Source organism: Daucus carota, chromosome 2 (assembly GCF_001625215.2).
Source record: "Daucus carota subsp. sativus chromosome 2, DH1 v3.0, whole genome shotgun sequence".
NCBI lineage: Eukaryota > Viridiplantae > Streptophyta > Magnoliopsida > Apiales > Apiaceae > Daucus > Daucus carota.
The window spans coordinates 44,928,011-44,947,933 of NC_030382.2; the positions used below are offsets into that span (position 1 = coordinate 44,928,011).

Genomic DNA, 19,923 nt, shown 5'->3' on the forward strand with positions numbered 1-19,923 from the left:
TACGGTAATCTTGAAAATTTATAGTTAGATTTGGACATTATATGTTTAAGATAAAATAGATAGGGAAGATATAAAAATTAAATGAATCTCCGATATATTTATTGCATATATATGGCTGTGGGGAAAAAATAATATGTATAGTATGATATATGCATATAATATTTTTGTTTTTAGTTATATATTATAAAATGTACAATTTAGTTTATTAATTTATTATATACATATATTAATAATTTTTCAAATAATAGAAATTTAAAAGTTAAATTTTGTACATATATAAAAAAATTATTTTGCATTCTTTATTGTGTAAATCAAAAACTCTGATATAATCATTTCAAGTAATAAATATTTAATTATCCAAGGATGCACGCCTCATCTGATACATAAAAACGTACAAGTTTAACTTATAATCCTATTAAGAACCCTAACCACGCCTGCATACCATAGGTTTATGAGAGTCTACTTGAAACAGAATATTCAAGCCTAGTTCGAATTTTTTTTTATACAGGACCTACTTAATGGATATATACATTGATATATAAATATTTCAAATTGTTTTTACTTATATATATGGAACCTATATACATATACAGTATATCTCGTGAGTGATGTGTTGTCAGTCGTTCAAATTTTCTGTCAGGTTCTAGGTAAGTGTGACTGTTTGATTAATGTGCAAGTCAAATATCAACCGTTCAGTTTTTGTCAGATTTTAGGTTAGTATGACCGTTTGATTAATATAGAAGTCATGACCGTTTGATTAATATACAAGTCAAATATCAATGATTCAGTTTTATGTCAGAATAGTCTGAGTATTTGATTAATGTGTGTCAGTTAAATATCAATAATTTTAATTTTTTTGTCACATTATAGATTCATATGATTAGTTGATTTACGTACATTTTAAACAATTTTAATGTGTTTTTAATCCTTCTCATAAGTATTGAGAAACGATTTTGAAAGCTGTTAAATTTTTAATCAGTATTATTATTTAAATAATGTGCACTTCTGATAAGTATCAAGAACTTGAATTAAAAGCTGTTAGAAGTACTCTTACGAGTATAAGATCAATATACAAGTAATTATTACTATATAATATATATAACAGTTTGAATGTTCGATAGTATTTTGCCTTCTATAATCCTTGTGTAAGTATCTGAATGGAGCGTGTATGATTACGTAAATATTTCAATATCAATAGAAGTAGAAGAAGAAAGGGCTGATCAGTTTGTTTCACATTATTACCCTAAATTACACAGTTTGTTTATTTCTTAAAAGAAAATATTGCACTTATACTTTCTAGATGCAGTTCGCATTGGGTAGCTAGCATGTTTAATGCTTTATGTATGCTGGATATGGATTATTTAAAATATTTATTGATTATAATTTATCTGATTAATAGTAAATTTATTTATTTATAATTTGTTTTATAACTTCTTATAATTATATTAAGTTTTGGAAATCTGATAATTTGCTGCATTTGCTGGATTATTGTTAGCTGATTAATGCATGCTCATGTTCTGATAAATTATTCGTAATTATCTGATTAGTGAAATGAATGTTATATAAACAAAAAGAAGAATAAGATTGTCCTTGCATTGGTTTCAAAAAAAAAAAAAGATTGTCCTTGCATGTTAAACTTTTTTATTATTAATTAAGTCAAAACATTTAAAATTGGTATATGATTGGTTTGTATTTCAATTAAATTTAAAATATAGACGATAAAATTTAAAATATATGGCATTACCATTTTATTTTCAAAAGTAAATTTTAACATTCAAATATTTGGAGGAACTTTTCAATTTTTTATTTTAGGATTTAAAAAAGAAAAAGAGGACACAATAGCCAAAACACTACTGCAGTGACTGTCCAGAAATCATGTGCACTGTGCTAGACATTTTGTTTGCATTATAAATTTTCTAAGTATAACCGTGGAGTGGAGAACTGGAGATCATACATGCACTAAGAATATATGTTACTATACACTAGTAGTGCACAGCTCACATTTCATTGTCGGCTCATCCAGAAGAATCTGACATTTTAATAATTGAGTTTCTTTAACACCTCACTCCATAACAAACAGTCAAACATTCATACAAAGACACACTTACATATAGATACAATTATTTATAAGCCTGCATTAATATTTTATGGCAACATAGAATGAATTATATATGAAAGAAATGAAGTTGAACTTAAAAACATGGTGGTGGTCTCTGCGCACTTAGCTGTTGCAATGGGTCTTGAAAAATCTTCTTTGAGTGTGCCTGAATTAAGAGATCAATTTCACCAGAAAGGTACTAAAGTTTCAGTCTTTACTTATGGACTTTTAAGATTGTTGTTTTTACTTCAATTTTTAGTGTTGTTTTGTTCTGGTTTGTTTTAGTATGCTTGAGAATTTAGATTAGGAGTTCAATGTGTTGGATTTGGTTGTGTACTGAAATGCTGTTGTTTTTGAGTGACTTGTAGATAATGTAGGAAAAGTATGATGTTTCTGCGGCGTACTTGAGAGTCAGTTGTGATTTGCAGTTGTTTTAATTGGCAACTATGGCTAGAAATTTTGATTGATTTTAAATTTTTGTAATGTGTTAGATTATTGTGGTGTACTGAAATTCTGTTATATCTTGTGGTGAGTTTTAGATAATGTGGGAACATGTGATATATAAGTGGGGAGTTGAATCGAGAAGCAAGAGGTCCTGTTTATACTGATGAGAGTTGCCAGTTCATTGAAATTCATCAGAATTTTATGAAGAATGGGAGGCCTGATTCAGAGTATATGTACTGGAGGTGGAAGCCTAGGGATTGTGAGCTGCCACAATTAGCCTGAAAGTTTCTTGAAATGATGAGGGATAAAGCTTGGGCGCTTATGGAGATTCAATATCTTGAAATCATGTTTAGTCATTGCTTTGCATACTGGCAAAAGTAGAAAGCAAATATTCATGCTTTTTCTAGGAAGTTAAATGCTCCATAATTATGATCATGCTGCTATTAGACGTACTTCGTTTGTGAAGGGATATTAGACATACTTATAAGTGATGTATATTATGTGTTCGCTACTTGCTAGTATCACTTAATGTACTGATAGATATTGATTAGTAGGTATCGTATCATCCATTTGCCAAAGGATCTGCTAATGTCGAGCATTCCAATAAGCTATATGCTTATAATTTGTTAATCTTGTGGTTTGAATTGTGAACAGAAATGAAGTATAATAACGTAGGAGTTGCTGAATTCTTCTTGGAACACCAAGTAACATGATTTCTTGCTTAAATATCATATCTTCAACCCTCTCCCCTGCTTGCATTGCAATGTTTTGTGCCGCAGAATCTGTTAAAAAATAGAATGCATAAAAGGCCTCTTGCATTTTCCTGTAACTCTAGTTTGACATTCTCATGATCATTTTCTCGGTATTTATAGTTGGTTATTACAGAGGGTGGAAAGCAAGTGCTGCATAGCAGTCCAAAGACTTCATTTTTCATCATAGTCAAGTTTGATTATTCTAAACTCCTTGTCTGAAATACATTATATACAACACATGTTGTAGAAGTTTGTTAAGTTTATTACACTGAGGTGATAATCCATCTTAACTTCTATTCTAACCAACAAAAAATTTAATTGGTTATACATAATTCTGTTGACTAATGGATTACATTTTATATAGGTAGAAGAACCCCTTCATGTTGCCATGATGCAGACTACAAAAACAGAAGATGGCTATTCAACACTTACAACTTTGGTATCTCAATAATGTGGTCACCTTTCCTTGCAAAAGCAGAGATATTGAAGATTACAACGGTGTTTCATCATCAGAATTTTAACTTCATCTGGACAAACTTGATTCAAATTGGACTAGTTTGTACCAGAATTTTGACTGCATTATATTTTCATCGGGAAAATGGTTCGTCAAAAGTGGAATCTACTATGAAAATGACACTATATTTGGCTGCCATTACTGTCCTGGCAGCAACCTAACAGATTTAGGCTTTCAATTTGCTTATCGCAAAGTAATCAGTGAAGTCTTCAACTTCATCATCAACTCCAATCACAAAGGTATGATCTTGTATAGAAATCCAACAGCAGATCACTTTGAGAATGGGGAATGGTTTAGTGGCGGATCCTGCAAAAGAGCAAAACCAGCTGAGGAGACTTCCAATATAATGATTTGAACAGACTTCTTCGAGAAGTTGAATTAGATGAATTTGAGGAAGGAGACTTCCGATATAATGAATTTTATATTCTTAGATGATTTATGTCTGAAGGAAAATAAATTTGATAGATTAGTTATTTGAATGATGAAATTGATTTTTATTTTAAAAAATAGCAGAAAAAAGTAAGTTGTTCAAGAAAGTACATCATACAAATTTCTGATTTTAAGTCCGTTTCTGACTTCTTTTTTTTAATTTTAAATCAGCTTATGACATTTTTCAATTTAAAGTCGAAAACGTGTTAGAACCTGGGTCATAGATCCCACCAAACAGGCTCTGAAATATTTCTTTTTAATTTTTGTTTAAATATTTAAGTGATTTTATTTGATCCTTTAATAATTTTTAATTCTTGGTGGGATCAAATCCAAGCATATAGGATGCACTGGCTTGCAATTATAGTCGCATCACACCGTAGTACAAACTACAAACTCATTCTCATATATGCGCACTAGAGCACTTATCGTTTTTTAGTTATAAGAAAGTCAGAACCAACAAGAACAATAACAAAATATATCTTTACCAAAAGTTGAACATACTATAATTTGGCCAAAAGTTGAACATAAAACTAAAGTTAATCACATGGGTCAATGCTACAGCCTAGCCATATGCTGCTAATTCCACGGTGCATGTGAAGAACAATGATCGAAGAGAGCAAGTGAAATAGTTTATACTTGTATTACGACTCTCTATTAGGGGTGAGCAAAACCGAACCAAACCGAACTAACCGAACCGAACCGTACAATTTCGGTTCGGTTTGGTTTGGAATTTTTTAAAACTCCGGTTAGTTCGGTTTTCGGTTATAACCGAACTAAAAGTTCGGTTCGGTCCGGTTTCAGAAAAACAAAATTTCGGTTTAACCGAAATAACCGAAGTTTTTATATATATATTTTTAAATTATATTTATATATAATATATAATATAAATAATATTCATATACATTACAGATAATTTACTCTCTTAAGTCTTAACAGTTAACTCTTCTGACCTAATTCCTAAATCGGCTAATCTCTCCGACTCTACCCAGTACCCATCTGCTATCAGCCACCTCCCCCAAGGCCCAAGGCCCAAGCCCACGCCCTGCGCCGTGACCACGGCACCACCTGACTTAGAATTCCGATTCAGATTGCAAGTTCCGATTCAAGCTGCAAAACTGATGTACTGATGTGTATGGCTATTCTGGAAGACCAGAACTTTATGCATAATATTTTGATGAGTGTATTAACCACTTTAAATGTATCTTTATTTTATGTATTTTTTTAATTTGTGCTGATTTTTTTTTTCAATATAAAGTTCGGTTTTAACCGAACCGAACCGAAATAACCGAAGTAATTTCGGTTCGGTTCGGTTCGGTTTGAAACAGAAGTACGGTTCGGTTCGGTTTCGAAAAATCTGAAAGTTCGGTTTTCGGTTATTTCGGTTCGGTTCGGTTTTCGACCGAACCGACCGTTTGCTCAGCCCTACTCTCCATAAGAGGATGGACAGCCGTATATAGAGGACTGACTGAAAAGTCAAAAAGTCAAAGTGTTGAATATAAGTCAAGAAAGGAGATTAAAGGAGTAGAAGCAAATGTCCATGTACTCCAGCCAGGTTAGTTAAAAATAAATTAACGGATCTGAAAACACAATCTTTGTCTCTTCCGCCGCCAGCTTGTAAAGGCAGCTTATTTCAGCTGTCAACTGTCCGTTCATACCATTGTATTATCGTATTTTTTGGTATTATTGATTATTATCAACACTTATGTAATAATTTCACAATTATTTTGTGGGAATTTCGGTCTACATTCAAAGAATTTGTGTGAATTTTGGCCCCACTCCATGTAGTAGATTTTAGTATTTTACTCTATAGCTTTGGATATACTAGTAGCTATTTCCTTGCTTTGAATTGAATATATATGATATGATGAAAGTGACGCATCTGGTCAAGAACTTAACGCATCATTCTTATTACAAGATTTAACCTGATTAATAAGAAATTAAAATATTATTATGTCTCTTTTCAATCACTAATGTATATATTAATGTCAAAATAGAAAATATGAATAAAAAGAGAAAAAATCACTAATTTTTGTCACCTATTTAGCCTCCGCATTCATGGAAGAACATTCTCTAAAGTTTGCGCTTATATCAGCTAAAACTGACGCATGTGAATTGTGACTTGTAATTTCAAGATTCCATCAAAAGCTAGTGAGTAACACATTTCTCACATTCGTTACACCCACAGCGAATTTATAATGTGTTGCGAACAAACGCAGTTGTTATTCGTTAAATGTACACTTTACCTGTACTTTTAGAATACTTAATTTAACACATGTTGCATTATCGCTGGAAAAGAAAACCAACTTTTTGCAAGCGTTGTTTTGCATTATTTAATTACAATAATTTAGAATATGCAACCCTTTCAAGCCTAAAGTCCCTTGCACGTCACTCTCGAACCATATATATCATTCATTTTCCAGTATCTCATAAAAAAATCATAAACCTGTGCAACAATCCCGAACCAGTTTTACACATGTCGACTAATTTGAAAAACTGCTAGCACATTCATAACCAACAGAATGTATTTTTGTTCACTCGATTTTAGACCTGTCAATCGCGTCGTGTAGTTGTAGGCGAAACGCATATACGATCCATTTCGGGTTCGTGTACCTAATCTCAAACTCGTACCCGTTTCGAATCGTGTCGTGTACTTTTCGTTTAGTTTTTGTGTATATTTAATAAGAAAAAAGTTTTTATGTATTATATAATGAAATATACATTAAATTTTTATATTTGTATATAATTGTGCACAAATTTGTACATGTATATATATTATATTTTTAAATATATATTTTTACAATACTATATACTTATTTTTTGAATATATATATATATATATATATATATATATATATCGTGTACATTTATGTACTTTCTTGTGTATAAAATAAAAATTCGAATCCGGCACTAAATTTAACATGTATTTTTCATGTTCGTGTACTTTATGTTCTTGTGCAAAATGTATTTTCGTGTTCTTGTATCTAATCTTAAAAACCAAACCCAAATTTTACATTTCTTGTTTTCGTGCGGTGTAACAACAAATTGTGTCTTCTGCCCAAACTCTAACTGTTCACAGCAAAAATATCAAACGAAGTAGTTAAGGCATCAACCTCAGCTTTCAATTCCCCACTGTTCTCATCTTTTGTTTGAACTTTGAATATACAAACAAAACACATGGGAATGTGCCATTGGACTTTGGACTTATCTCAAGTCATGGCCTTGCAATAAATTATATTATTTTCCATAAACAATTAATCATTCATGTACGTACGAGTATTATATGAACTCATTTTGTAGTAAAAAGAAGTGTGGTTTCCAAAAACGCATCCGTGCATGCGCTGCAACGCCGCCTATCAAGACTTTCTATTACTATTCTACTCGATCATCTTCACTTATTACCCCTTTCTGTCTGTATATATATATACCCATCTGTCATTTATATAAAAATCATCAACTATGGAGAGCTTTGAAGACTATAATATACGCACCAGTCCTCATCCATTATTGATGGCTCGAGTCATGGCTGTCAACCCAGAAAGTGGTGTAGTCCCTGTAGAGACTACTTGTGCAGAAGATGCTGGTGCAGCTTTTGTTCTTGAATCTAAAGGTACCTTCTATTCTAACTTGTAAATTTAAGGTTTTAACAGATTTTTAGCCTCGACTATGTTGAAAAATTAAGTGGAGTTGCTCATTTTAGGCGTGTTCATTTTAAAATCCTGGTTCCGTCACTTTTTAGCTTGATATATGAAATTAAACGATTTAGATACTAAATTTATTTTGGAACCGAGATCGAATTAATTATGATTTAGGAAGTCGGGATTCTTCACTTACTTGTCGCACTGTGCATCGGATACTTGGGGGACTTGGGTGCACGGGGATTTTGGATTCTGATTTGGTTTAGAGTTTGGTGTGGTTATTTGTGTTGTTCTTGTAATAGATTGATTAATGTGTGTTTTGTGATGAGCAGGGGAGTGGTATCATGCTGGATATCATTTGACAACTGCAATAGTGGGGCCAACAGTACTGGCTTTGCCGTTTGCATTTAGAGGGATGGGATGGATACTAGGCTTCTTCTCCTTGTTTGTGATGGGAGCTGTGACCTTCTATGCTTACTATCTCATGTCACTTGTGCTTGATTTCTGTGAAAAGTCAGGCCGTCGCCACATCCGATTTCGTGAACTCGCTTCTGATGTTTTAGGTAATTTTGCACTTTGATTTCATTCCGGACCATACAATGGTAGATCTGCTATGCTCTGCTTCTTTTGCCTAGAACTCTATTTTCAACTTCATTCGAGACTTTAATGTTTCATACTGTCTTAATTAACAAGCCAAGTTTGTTTACCAGAAATTGAAGATGAAAACCAATAGAGATTTTTCCCCCTTGTTATTGGTTTGGATTGTAATTGCCTAAGTTTAATGTGTTTTATTGAATACTTGTAGGGTCTGGATGGATATTTTATTTTGTTGTGTCAATACAAACGGCGATCAATATTGCAGTATCGGTGGGATGTATATTGCTTGCAGGAAGTTGCCTTCAGGTATAGCAACCATAAGGCCTACTGTTACATGTACATTCAGAAAAGCACATCAAATTCATCTACTCCTACGTAAATCTGGTCTTTTGCTGAAAAAGTTATGTCGACTAGTTGGTTGCTCATTGCCTGTATTAATAAACCAGTAGCAATGTACTTGTGCTACAATTATGATTACTCTGGAGTCTCCAGTTGAGCAAAAATAAATAAAAATTAAAAACCAAAGAAAGAACCTTGACACACTTATCAGGTTTTAATATTGTAGACACTTATCCTTAATTCGTATATATAGGAAAATAGATGAATAACATTGATAAATTTAAATGCTGCTAATATATGAATTTTTTTCTAACTCTCTGTTGAGTAAGTTGTACTAGTACTGAAGGCCCTCTGTTTTTTTGTTGTTGTAAATTTTTCAGATCATTTACACGCTAATTACTCCAACCGGAACCATGAAACTGTATCAATTCATAGCTATAGTGACAGTAGTAATGATGCTTCTCTCTCAGCTGCCAACCTTCCACTCTCTAAGGCATATCAATCTAGGCTCACTTATTCTCTGCTTAGGCTTCTCGTTCCTTACTACAGCGGCTTGTATATATGCAGGTAAATACTCCTCTCCTTCTTCCTTTGCAATTCTTTCTCTTTGTGTCTATTATGCAGTTAAAGATGATCAAATACAAAGAATTAGGTATTATACTTCAGATTATAGCATCAATTATATCAAAATTTTGAGGATAAACGGCACTTGGAGTTGAACTGAGGTGTGAAGTATACTTGATGAGATGATATTGATCCAGCTACGCGATCACATTGTTGCTCATTCTTCTGTTGCAAGGACGGTGAAATGGGTGATAATGTATAACCAATAAGCAATATCTATTAGAAAATTATAATCCAAGTACACAGTAACTGTCATTACCTAGTATTATGAATTTATGATCCTCCTACTCGCATAGTCAAAGCTGCTGTTTCACCTGATTCAGAATGTTATGTGTTCTGTTCCTTGTTGCAAACTCTATTTTACAAGAGCATTAACTGTAAACTGCATTACCTTGGATATGTCTAGGATCCTTATATTCTGCTTGGACCCTATATAATCAGTGATGAACACACTTAGACATGTTAAGAGTGCCAACTGCCATGTGAAGAGTAAATTTACAAACTGATGTGGCCTGTATTATTGAAATTCAAGGTCCTACTAACATAAAATCTATCCATCCACTTGGACCACAACATGCTACCAGTCAGTATAAGGTGTTGGGGTAATATGTTAGTGCACTGTGTGTTATATAATTGATCCGTGCACTGTTATAACTAGAATATCCTGCAGGTACCTCCGAAAATGCACCTCCTAGGGATTATTCTTTAGCAAAATCATCGTCATCAAAGCTATTTAATGCATTCACATCAATATCTATCATAGCTGCAATATTTGGAAACGGAATATTGCCTGAGATACAAGTAAGTTCGTTTCCTCGTCAAAGCAAATTCCGTATACAGTTTCCATCAGTGATTGCTAGATATATCCTTTTGGCTTGCCTTCTATACTGATGGCACCCCTGCCTATTTAAATAAAGGGTCCTGTTCCTTGCCAACCGGTTGTCGGGAAGGGGTTATCTAACACACTGTACGAGGGCCATTAGATTTAGATTTCAAGGGCTCAGATCCAATTTGAGTTTTCAAAGGATCCGCTATAAATAACCGCGGAAGGGAAATTTTCCTTTCCGCGGATATTATCCGCGGAATGGGAGTTCCCCCTTCCGCGGATAATATCCGCGGATGCATTCCAAACTCAAAATTGGATCTGAGCCCTTGAAATCTAAATCTAATGGCCCCCGTACAGTGTGTTAGATAACCCTTTCCCGGCAACCGGTTGGCAAGGAACAGGACCCTTAAATAAATACTGAATAAAACAGAAACATTTCGTGATTAGGGTCCTAACTCAGTCGTAACTTCATATCATTACAATCCACAACTCATGATACAAATGCTACCATTTCAATCTAACAGGCAACACTGGCGCCACCAGCAACTGGGAAGATGGTGAAGGGCCTAGTACTGTGTTACTTGGTAATCATCGTTACTTTCTGCTCTGTTTCAATTTCGGGGTACTTGGTGTTCGGGAACCAATCCACTCCGAATATTTTAACCAGTTTCCTGACAATTCAAGGACCTGAACTGGTTCCCAAATGGCTTGTAGGACTTACCGTTGGCCTTGTTCTTGTCCAACTTTTTGCCATTACCTTGGTAAGCTTATTAACTTTTCTTCCATAATTTAACTGCCATTTTTTTTAACTATTAGAACAATCTTATCAGTAAAATATCTCAAGTTAATGACACTGATCACAATCCTAAATTTTAGGTGTACTCTCAAGTAACGTACGAGATTATGGAAAAGAAATCAGCTGATGTGAAACAAGGATTGTTCTCCAAAAGAAACTTGATCCCGAGAATAATTCTTCGGTCTGTGTACATGATATTATGTGGCTTCTTTGCTGCAATGCTGCCATTTTTTGCAGACATTAGCGCCGTAGTTGGAGCCATTGGCTTCATTCCTCTAGACTTCATCCTTCCTATGCTTTTATACAACATGACGTTCAAGCCTTCGCGTTCTTCATTCGTGTATCGATTCAACAACATAATTATGATCGTCTTTACATGCGTAGGACTCTTGGGCGCATTCTCTTCTATACGACAGTTGGTTCTTGATGCTAAGACCTTCAAGTTCCTTGCGGACTAGTTTAGTTTAAAATCTCCAGAGTGCTCAGCAATGTTGTTTTGTGAAACTCAAGAGTGCTCTGCAATATAGTTTTGGGTACTTAGTATAAATTCTTTGTATAGCTTTTTCTTACTTTCTTTGATCCAACTCCACTTCTGTACCAAAGAATGAGTTTCATTCATCTTGCATATATATTTTGTTATCTATGTTTCTATACAATTGTTTAAATCAAAAATCATATTTACTAGATAGTGAATAATCATATGCTGTTTTCTTATTCCTGTTTGTATAATTTGTTTATAGTGAAATAACATCATTGCCAGCAACTTCTAAAAGTTCATATATAAGGTCATTGTTTACAATGAATCATGGCAAGTTCATAACATAGTACAATTCAATATATAGTTGAAACAAATGGATCACCCGAACAACTTCTAAAAGTTGAGACCATAATAGGATCTGGAATATCAGATGAGACTGACATCATTTAAGTGGGCTGCATTAATGGATGAGATTGGCAATCTCTAACTTAAAGAGTTGAAACAGCTGATTCAACCTTTAGGAGAACATATGGAGCAAGCTCAATAGAATTGTTTATCAGGTCATCATGGTCCCTAGACAGAAAACAGGTCTGGAGTGGGAAAAACTCATATGCACATCAGACAAAAATCATAAGCACATCAAACTGACTTATTTAAAAAAGAAATTTTACTTACAAGATTTGGGCTCAAGTCGGGTATATGTTTGTCTTTCAAAGAAACTAAATCAATGGAAAGCCAATTGTACATATGATTGTCTCCACTCTCCAGAGAAACAAAATCAATGAAAAGTCAATTGTGCAATTTATTAGTAGAATTAAGCAATGTAAGGTTAATTTTCCGACTCAAGTCACATATTTTGTCCCCAAAGAAACAAGACTAATTAAAACCCAATTATGCAATTTACGAGTAGAAGTGATCAATGTAATGCCAGTTTTGCAATTCAAGGTGCATTTACTGTGCGCGTCTTGTCAAATATTAGTGGTGGCATGAAGTTGAACTCGAGACCTCATCCAACATTGAGCTTGTTACCGTGTTAACTTACTGTTTCTTCTAAAACTTTAAGGACGAAGTCTCCAGTGGGATTATATATAAAAAAGCTTACACACTTCTATTTTCATTTTCTCAATGCATGCCAAGGACTTAATAACATCAATATATTGCTTGCTATTGGATAGACATTCAAAACCATCCGATAGAACAATCTTACCAATTGTAATTCTAGAGGGCGCAAAGAAATTTAGATAAATCCTAATACTGCTTTAATGCATCATGTATTGATATTGATGCATTCAAAAGGTCTGTGAAGCACGAGAGCTTTTATAGTACTGGAACGTTCCCCTGTACACATACACAAACATAGGGCCTTGAGAAAACCATCTGATGTGACAAAGTCCTTGAACCCGTTAATTTCTCAGGTCCTTTAATCTCTTGAAAAAGAGTCAGAAAGTCCTCTTAATTATCCACATTTTTCTGAAATCCATTCTCTGGCGATTTTGTTCCACAATGAAATCGGTTGCATGCATATGATTTTAATTCAAATAATAAACATATATGTCTGTGCCTGCTTGGTGTCATATAGATTACAGACGCATGCACCAGAGTCACAGTAAAGCAATTAAAGGACACATTAATTAAGTTATCCTCATAAAAACTACATTAAGCAGATTGATTCACGAGCACATTCTAGATGTTAAACTACAAATTAAACTAGTACTTAGAAAGTCGATCATGTTCCAGTCCAAAGACAACATAAACAAGTACCTTAATTAACTAGTCATACGAAGTTAAACTGGGAAATTATGAATCAAACAAGCCCTAATTTCACTTGTCGAGTTATATGTAAGGAGAAATCCCACATTGGCAGCAGCTAGAAATCCATCTTTCATCAGTGCATCCTCTCCTTCTTGCAAACACAACATAATACCGAACCACATGATTCCGAATACAAATAATATTTTGTAAAAATGATCCGTGTAAATTCTAAAGGCATAAGATAATTAGAGTACTACCTGCTGGCAAACATTTGTTTTCTTGGCGGATTGATCAGGCAAGAGTCCGAAGTGAATATGTGGAAAATGGGCCCACTAATTCAAGAAATTTGATGAGTAACTATAGTTAAATCAAACAGTTAACTAAAGCTGTTTTAACCTACCCTCTGGTCAGTAATTAACCTTGGAACTTAGTTGCTATAGTAGAATATATATATACAATGACATGAATGTAGTGTATATAGTTTCTGAGGTCTTACATTCTTTGCAGCCGCACTAAAAGCCTCCCTGTGACTAATATCAGGATTTCCAGCTTTAATACGCTGGATCTCTTCCCTGCAGTTAATTCATAGCATTCTTGAATATTCGATCTTAGGTTGTGTCACAATCCTAGCTACATCTTTTCTCACACATACATACAAATATATATATAAGTATGCAATGAATACTTTAAACATAAAAATCTTGCATCAGATCTCTTGCTTACTTGATAAACCTGTTGTAAGCAGATGGCACTCTCTGTCTCTTTTCTGGAGCTGCATAGAGTAGAGACAGATATAAGGACAAATTAACAAGACAGCCATTTTTACAACTTATTTCATGACTTTTTCCTCATCTTTCATTTTCCCTGCCTAGCTAACTCCCTTAATTTCCTCTCCTTAGATATATATTCATATATATCATTACTTCATCATTATCTTTAACATGGTTTCACAGGACTACTAGATCTTTATGCACTTCTTAACTTTCTGAAGGCAGAAACAAGAAATATATGCTTATATAGGAGTGATAATTATTGGAACATCATTATGTGCACATTGTTTCTGTAAGGCATTGAAAGTCAATAATTTTTTGCTAGAGAAGGGAAACCTTTTAGTGAAACACTTGGGAAAGTCATGTTAGGAAAGATCTATCAACTTTAAATTGAATGCGGATTATTTAAAAGTTACCTTTTCATCAGTAGCAGAAATTGAAGGTAGAATAAAATGCGTACAAGAAAGAGAAATATATAACTTTCGAGACACTTAATTCTTAGATGCAGAAGGTTTAGTAACTGGTTGTGAGTATATAACATCTATGAAAACAATTCATAACAATTTGATGAGTATATTTGTAAAACAAAGGTAATGAAGCTTATGCGTAAGAGTATCTTACGCCTGTTAGGGACAGGGGGTGTGGGAAGCTCATCAACTCCTCGAATCGGCATGAGGGATTCATTAGGGTTAGGTTGATTCATGAGCAACATATTTGAAGGGGAGCTCCGAATTTCATCCTGCACCAAATAGGCCATATGTATTAATCTCTGTATATATGAAACCCTAATTACCTACTTCAACTTATATGTTATAAAGAAGTAGCTAGACAGGTAGTTTCTACACAAACCCTAATTTAATCTCTCTCTCTCTCTCTCTGAAAAAACACTTACCACGAGATTTTGAGGAGAGAAGAAAGGGTGTCCGAGCTGGTGAAACTGATTAGACGAGGGGAGAAGGGCTCTCATGTTCACCGAAAGAAGGTTGGTGCAGTGGCCGCACCGAACCGTCACGGTCATGAACAAACTAGAGCAAGGAACACTCACCTAAAATAAATAAACATACATGTAATTAGTTAAAAGGTTGAAGAGACCGGAAAAGAAGTGGTGAAACAAAAGCTAGCATAAATAAATACCGCGAGGATAGTGTCACAACAGTCGCAATGGACGTAACAAAGCTTGTCGGAGGGAGAGAGGTGGTAGTGCTGGTCCGGTGAGGAAAAAGCAGCTGAAGAGGACATGTCTAAATTCACCTGTAATATATGATATGATGATGATGATGATTTCTCAATGATTTGATTGATGGATATTTTGACTGATCAATGTTATAGACATGAGATATATGAGATATGAGATTGATTGATAGACAGACTAACCAACTCGGATCTGATCTCTTTGTGAATGTTGTGATGAATTATGAGAGAGAACAAGAAGCAGCTGAGAGAGAGAGAGAGAGAAAAGAGTGGGGGAAAAAGACAGGGACACTCACTAATATAAGGGTACTGCCTACTCCCTTGATTTAACACTTCACCATGTTTTCATTGCCCTACTTCTTTTTTAGGGATATTATTATTGCTCCTCATTTCTTCTTTTTTGTGAAACTTTTCCATTTTCTGAAATACATTTATTTTACTTTGTATCACCTGGTTTTGGCTATGGAAATTTGTCCACACATTCAACTTTAATTGAGTGTACTGTGTGATAGAACACTGAATCTGCACTTCAAGTGGGGAGAGAGATCTCTGAAATATCAACCATTTTCCAAACTACCTTTCTTTTTTGGAGGAAATCTTGAATACCTCTTTTTTAGTAGGGATGCAAATGTATATCGTTTGAGGGAACCTAGCTAGTTGACTATAGGCTATATGAAATGTAACCTAAAAACTACTTTGCATTTTATGAAAAGTTATGTTTTTTCTGAGTTTATTTTTTTTAAAGAGTATTTACACAAATCTACACTCACTTAACTTATAATTTTGTTTAATTGCCTAATAATTAATAAATGAAGTTATGCATATTAATTGAGTTCTATACAACTGATATGACGCTATAAGAATCATGATTATTTTCGACTGAAATTTTGATCATAATTTTTTTCAACCTTTTCTGATCAAAATTAAAAATGATTGAAAATAAAAAGTCGAATATATTTTTGACAACTAGATGTAGTCGACTATAGAATCGGTCGAAATTTCTTGAAGGTAAATTTAAGCGCATTCAGTCAAAAAAAATCGGGTCACAAAATATAATCAACTATAAACGGTCAAAAGAATCTACCTCAACTATATAAGTTCAATTATTTTTTATTTTGTGATTAGGTTATTTTCAACCAGTAACAAACGGTTAAAATTAAATAGGCTTGATCAGATTAATTCAGTCAAAAATGACCATTTTTTACACAATATGACGGTAAAAGATGGTCGCTTTACCGATGCTGGTGAAAATTGCTTATAAATTGTACTTCCTCTGTTCGAAAATAATAGTCGTTTTGATGTTTTACACGTAGTTTAAAATGAAAAAATATATAAAAATATCTTAAACTTTTATTAAAAAAGGAAAATTTTGAAAAATGATATGTGCGGAGATGATTTTTACATTTCAAATTACGTATAAAAGAATCAAATTGATTACCGGGGACTAATAAGTAATTACTCTTAATTATTACAAACATCGAGAATGATGCATGCATCACAAATCTTAATAGGAGTATTTCACAAAAAAGAAGTAAAAAAAAATTTAGTTGGAGTATTGTTTCGAGAACCGTAAAAAAGTATAAAATTCTCTGTACAAAATACAACATACATACCGAACCAAAAAACACACACAAATTCCAGCATCTGCATCTAAATACACTAACTAGCTAGCTACCTTGGATCTGAAAATATATGGTTGACATTCCCGAGGATATATGTGTGGCACAGGCGGTAGAGGTGGGGGAGAGGGATGAAGAAAGGGACCTGTGCATGGGAGTGATTAGCTTTACTTCATTCACCTGTTGTTTTCAATATTAAGAGGCTGTGTAAGCCTTTACCATTCCTATTCTGGATTCTCTGTTTTCAAACAACAAGCCTTATACCAAAATATTATTTAATTATTACACTAGCTTCAAACTCTAGGGTTTAGGAAAGCCTTAAATGTCGGGCACCTATATATCCATCCACCTTTACACTTTAATCCAACTGCTTGCTCAAGGACTCCAGGTCAATTCTCGTTTCCAGCTTGGCTTTTGTAAATGCTCAGCACAGCCCACTATTTATAACTATCCATCGTTTACTAGTAGTTACTTTAAGTATGAGATGTACAAGAGTTCTAGCATGTTTTGCACTTGCGAAAAATAAGATAGTCCCTCCGTCCCGTTCATTTATTTACGTTTTTTCAGTACTCGACACGCATTTTAAAACTCTTATAAATATAATTTCGTAACTTATTTTTAAGATTTTTTTTTGTGTATAAAAATTCAAACATCAAATTTTTATTAAAAAAATTTTATTAAATAAATTACGAGATAATGTTTTCTAATATCGTGTCACTACCGGATGTTAAACATGCATAATATGCTGAATAGTCAAGGTAGGATCCTGAGAAAGTCAATTTATTCATGGATACTTCCAAATTGGCTCGTATAATATTTGAGTATGATGGCCTCGAGTTTAAACTTCCCGGCTATTTTATCGTGTTAAACACAAATTTCAAATTCGTTAGAGCATCTCCAACAGCGTTGGTTATAATCGTTGGCTAAATTAAACCTGTAAGACATTATGTAAAATTTACTGAACCTGTAAGACATTTTGCTTCAATGATACTGGCTATATTGGTTGGCTATAATTTAAAAATAGTATGTTATTAATATTTTAAATTGTTAAAATAGAACATATCGGTTCAATATGGTAATAAATGATGTACAATCTTTCTACAGATTTTCTTACAGACCTGTAGAGATTCGACAAATTTAGCCATCCATAGGAGGTTGGCTAAATTTATAGACAACATGTGAGCATGGTTGGAGTTGAGTTTTTGAAACTGTTGGCTAAATTTTTTTTATTTTAAATAAGCCAATTCAACTTTTAGCCAAGGATTTTAGATGGTTGGAGATGCTCTTAGACTTGCCATTCTCGCTGAATATAGCCATCTTCGACATATACAAAAGGCATATGATTTAGAATGGGCAAAGGTTAGTGTACATTCAGCGTAAACATAATTAAATGGAAAAAACAAATTAAATAAGATAACCTTTTACTGGATAATTGTAGGTTGTAGCACTTATCTATACATCAAAAAAATTAAATTAAATCCTTTATATACTTTTTTCATTAATGTCATGAACTCGAACAATACTTAAACTTAGTTGAGCTTTCCCCGCAGCAATAGTGACCAACATAAACATTCAACTAAATTCCTGTTTCTGTAGAACTTTAGATACACCAAATATCAAAATATTATTATCATTCTACAAATTTTTCAATTTAATAATTATTGTTATTATATTACTATAAAAGACATCCATATCTATTCTGATTTTGTAATATAATGATTATCTCACCGACATAATTACATTGTCTACAAAACTATTTATTTTAAATTTTAATAATATAATCAATTAATTTACGAAAAATTCTATAAAATTCTGTTAATGCTTCATTATAAATATATATATAATTGGTACTCTATCATATTTTTTTATGGAATATAATTACACATTTTGATTATTAAACCGAAATGAAATTATACAATTTTTTATTCATAAAATCATCTAAAACTATGCAATATCTCAACATGATTTCATAACAGAATAATAATAATCCAGATTATTCCGTTGTAGAATCAGTTTCGAAAATATATTTTTTTAATCAAATTTTAAAGGTTAAATTACTTAAAATAAATATATGTTATAATATTTTATATTAGAATCACTTTTTATATGTATTCTATTATAGAATTTTTAATAAAATTGATAATTTACGATGGTGGTGTACTATGACATAACATTGCCTATTAATATCCTACAAGCAAACTTATATATGTTGGTGCTAAAGAAATTTTCTACCCTTATGAAAATTATATACAACATAATGATTTTATTAAAATAAAATATATATAAATTCATATTATAACATATATTTTAGAAGATTTTCTTAAAAAATCGAAATTTAAAATATGATCAAATATTAATACATAAAAAGTTTTTATATCTAATAATGTTAATTTAAATAAATATGTCAAAAATAATATATTTTTAATAAATAATAAATTTGAAAAATTTATATAATCCAATACTTAGCAAGGATCATAAGTTATAATTTAATCATTCCAGCCCTCACTCAAAAGAGCTCCCTCAAATTTAAAAGAAAAAAGTTCTAGTGGGATTTATATTATATTAAAGTTTAAAAAAATTGAAATATCCATGTCCCACAATTGTTATGGCTATTCTGAAAACATGTTTTCCTTTCTAAACCATTCCTCTCTAAACCATGCCCAGCTATATGCTACTATAACGGTGGTTGAATATTAGCCAGCTTAAAGAGCAATGGTGGCAGCATAGCATAGCGTAGCATGATAGGCTTGATAGCCTTTTCAGCCCCCATAAGCTTCCCAAACCAAGCAAACACTCAATGAATACTCCGTATAAAGGCGTTTAAAAATTGTCAGGAAATTGTCGGTACAAACACACTCGTGTAAATAAGCATGCAAAACTTTGTGCATTCATACAATTTTTTTATAGCAAAAGCTACTCTCTGAATTCTACTCTATCTACTGCTCTGCTGATTACGGCTCTGTTTCTCTCCCACAAACAAGGGGACAAACAAACTTCGAAAACACACTTGACTTGCCCCATGAAAAGCCTATAAACTCTTTTTATAACTCTAGGCCTTT

General features: G+C 32.9%; 2 protein-coding genes, 1 long non-coding RNA gene and 1 pseudogene across 5 annotated transcripts; 3 read left to right on the plus strand and 1 right to left on the minus strand.

The window, feature by feature from the left end:
• Nucleotides 1-1,930: 1,930 nt before the first annotated feature.
• On the plus strand, nucleotides 1,931-3,246 carry LOC108206998 (uncharacterized). The gene is made up of 2 exons (XR_001804204.2): nucleotides 1,931-2,294; nucleotides 2,638-3,246. It is a non-coding gene; the product is annotated as an uncharacterized LOC108206998 (long non-coding RNA).
• A 93-nt stretch (nucleotides 3,247-3,339) lies between these two features.
• On the plus strand, nucleotides 3,340-4,287 carry LOC135146809 (protein trichome birefringence-like 23; annotated as a pseudogene).
• A 3,220-nt stretch (nucleotides 4,288-7,507) lies between these two features.
• Nucleotides 7,508-11,697, plus strand: LOC108209667 (probable GABA transporter 2). The gene is made up of 7 exons (XM_017380703.2): nucleotides 7,508-7,844; nucleotides 8,205-8,435; nucleotides 8,678-8,775; nucleotides 9,189-9,375; nucleotides 10,103-10,233; nucleotides 10,783-11,019; nucleotides 11,135-11,697. The coding sequence occupies exons 1-7, from the start codon at nucleotides 7,694-7,696 to the stop codon at nucleotides 11,510-11,512; spliced, it is 1,413 nt and encodes a 470-aa protein (XP_017236192.1). The 5' UTR covers nucleotides 7,508-7,693; the 3' UTR covers nucleotides 11,513-11,697.
• Nucleotides 11,698-13,222: 1,525 nt separating this feature from the next.
• LOC108209669 (axial regulator YABBY 1-like) lies at nucleotides 13,223-15,526 on the minus strand. 3 transcript variants are annotated; one of them, XM_017380705.2, is made up of 8 exons: nucleotides 15,429-15,514; nucleotides 15,189-15,305; nucleotides 14,947-15,099; nucleotides 14,676-14,793; nucleotides 14,008-14,056; nucleotides 13,781-13,856; nucleotides 13,542-13,616; nucleotides 13,223-13,435 (listed from the first exon to the last, which is right to left on the minus strand). In XM_017380705.2, exons 2-8 carry the CDS (start codon nucleotides 15,291-15,293, stop codon nucleotides 13,418-13,420), a joined length of 594 nt encoding a protein of 197 aa, XP_017236194.1. In that variant the 5' UTR covers nucleotides 15,294-15,305; nucleotides 15,429-15,514; the 3' UTR covers nucleotides 13,223-13,417. The 3 variants fall into 3 exon arrangements, with proteins under 3 accessions (XP_017236194.1, XP_017236195.1, XP_017236193.1); XM_017380706.2 differs by having other exon boundaries at nucleotides 13,223-13,432; nucleotides 15,189-15,526; XM_017380704.2 differs by having other exon boundaries at nucleotides 15,189-15,526.
• Between the last annotated feature and the right edge of the window lie 4,397 nt (nucleotides 15,527-19,923).

Excerpts from the sequence above, each read along its gene's own strand:
- LOC108209667 (XM_017380703.2), top strand. The coding sequence starts at position 7,694 with ATGGAGAGCTTTGAAGACTATAATATACGCACCAGTCCTCATCCATTA. Across the intron at positions 8,436-8,677 it reads ACTCGCTTCTGATGTTTTAG|GGTCTGGATGGATATTTTAT; the intron begins GTAATTTTGCAC and ends GAATACTTGTAG. Across the intron at positions 8,776-9,188 it reads TTGCAGGAAGTTGCCTTCAG|ATCATTTACACGCTAATTAC; the intron begins GTATAGCAACCA and ends TAAATTTTTCAG.
- LOC108209669 (XM_017380704.2), bottom strand. The coding sequence starts at position 15,293 with ATGTCCTCTTCAGCTGCTTTTTCCTCACCGGACCAGCACTACCACCTC. Across the intron at positions 15,100-15,188 it reads GTTGTGACACTATCCTCGCG|GTGAGTGTTCCTTGCTCTAG; the intron begins GTATTTATTTAT and ends TATTTATTTTAG. Across the intron at positions 14,057-14,675 it reads ACCCCCTGTCCCTAACAGGC|CTCCAGAAAAGAGACAGAGA; the intron begins GTAAGATACTCT and ends TACTCTATGCAG.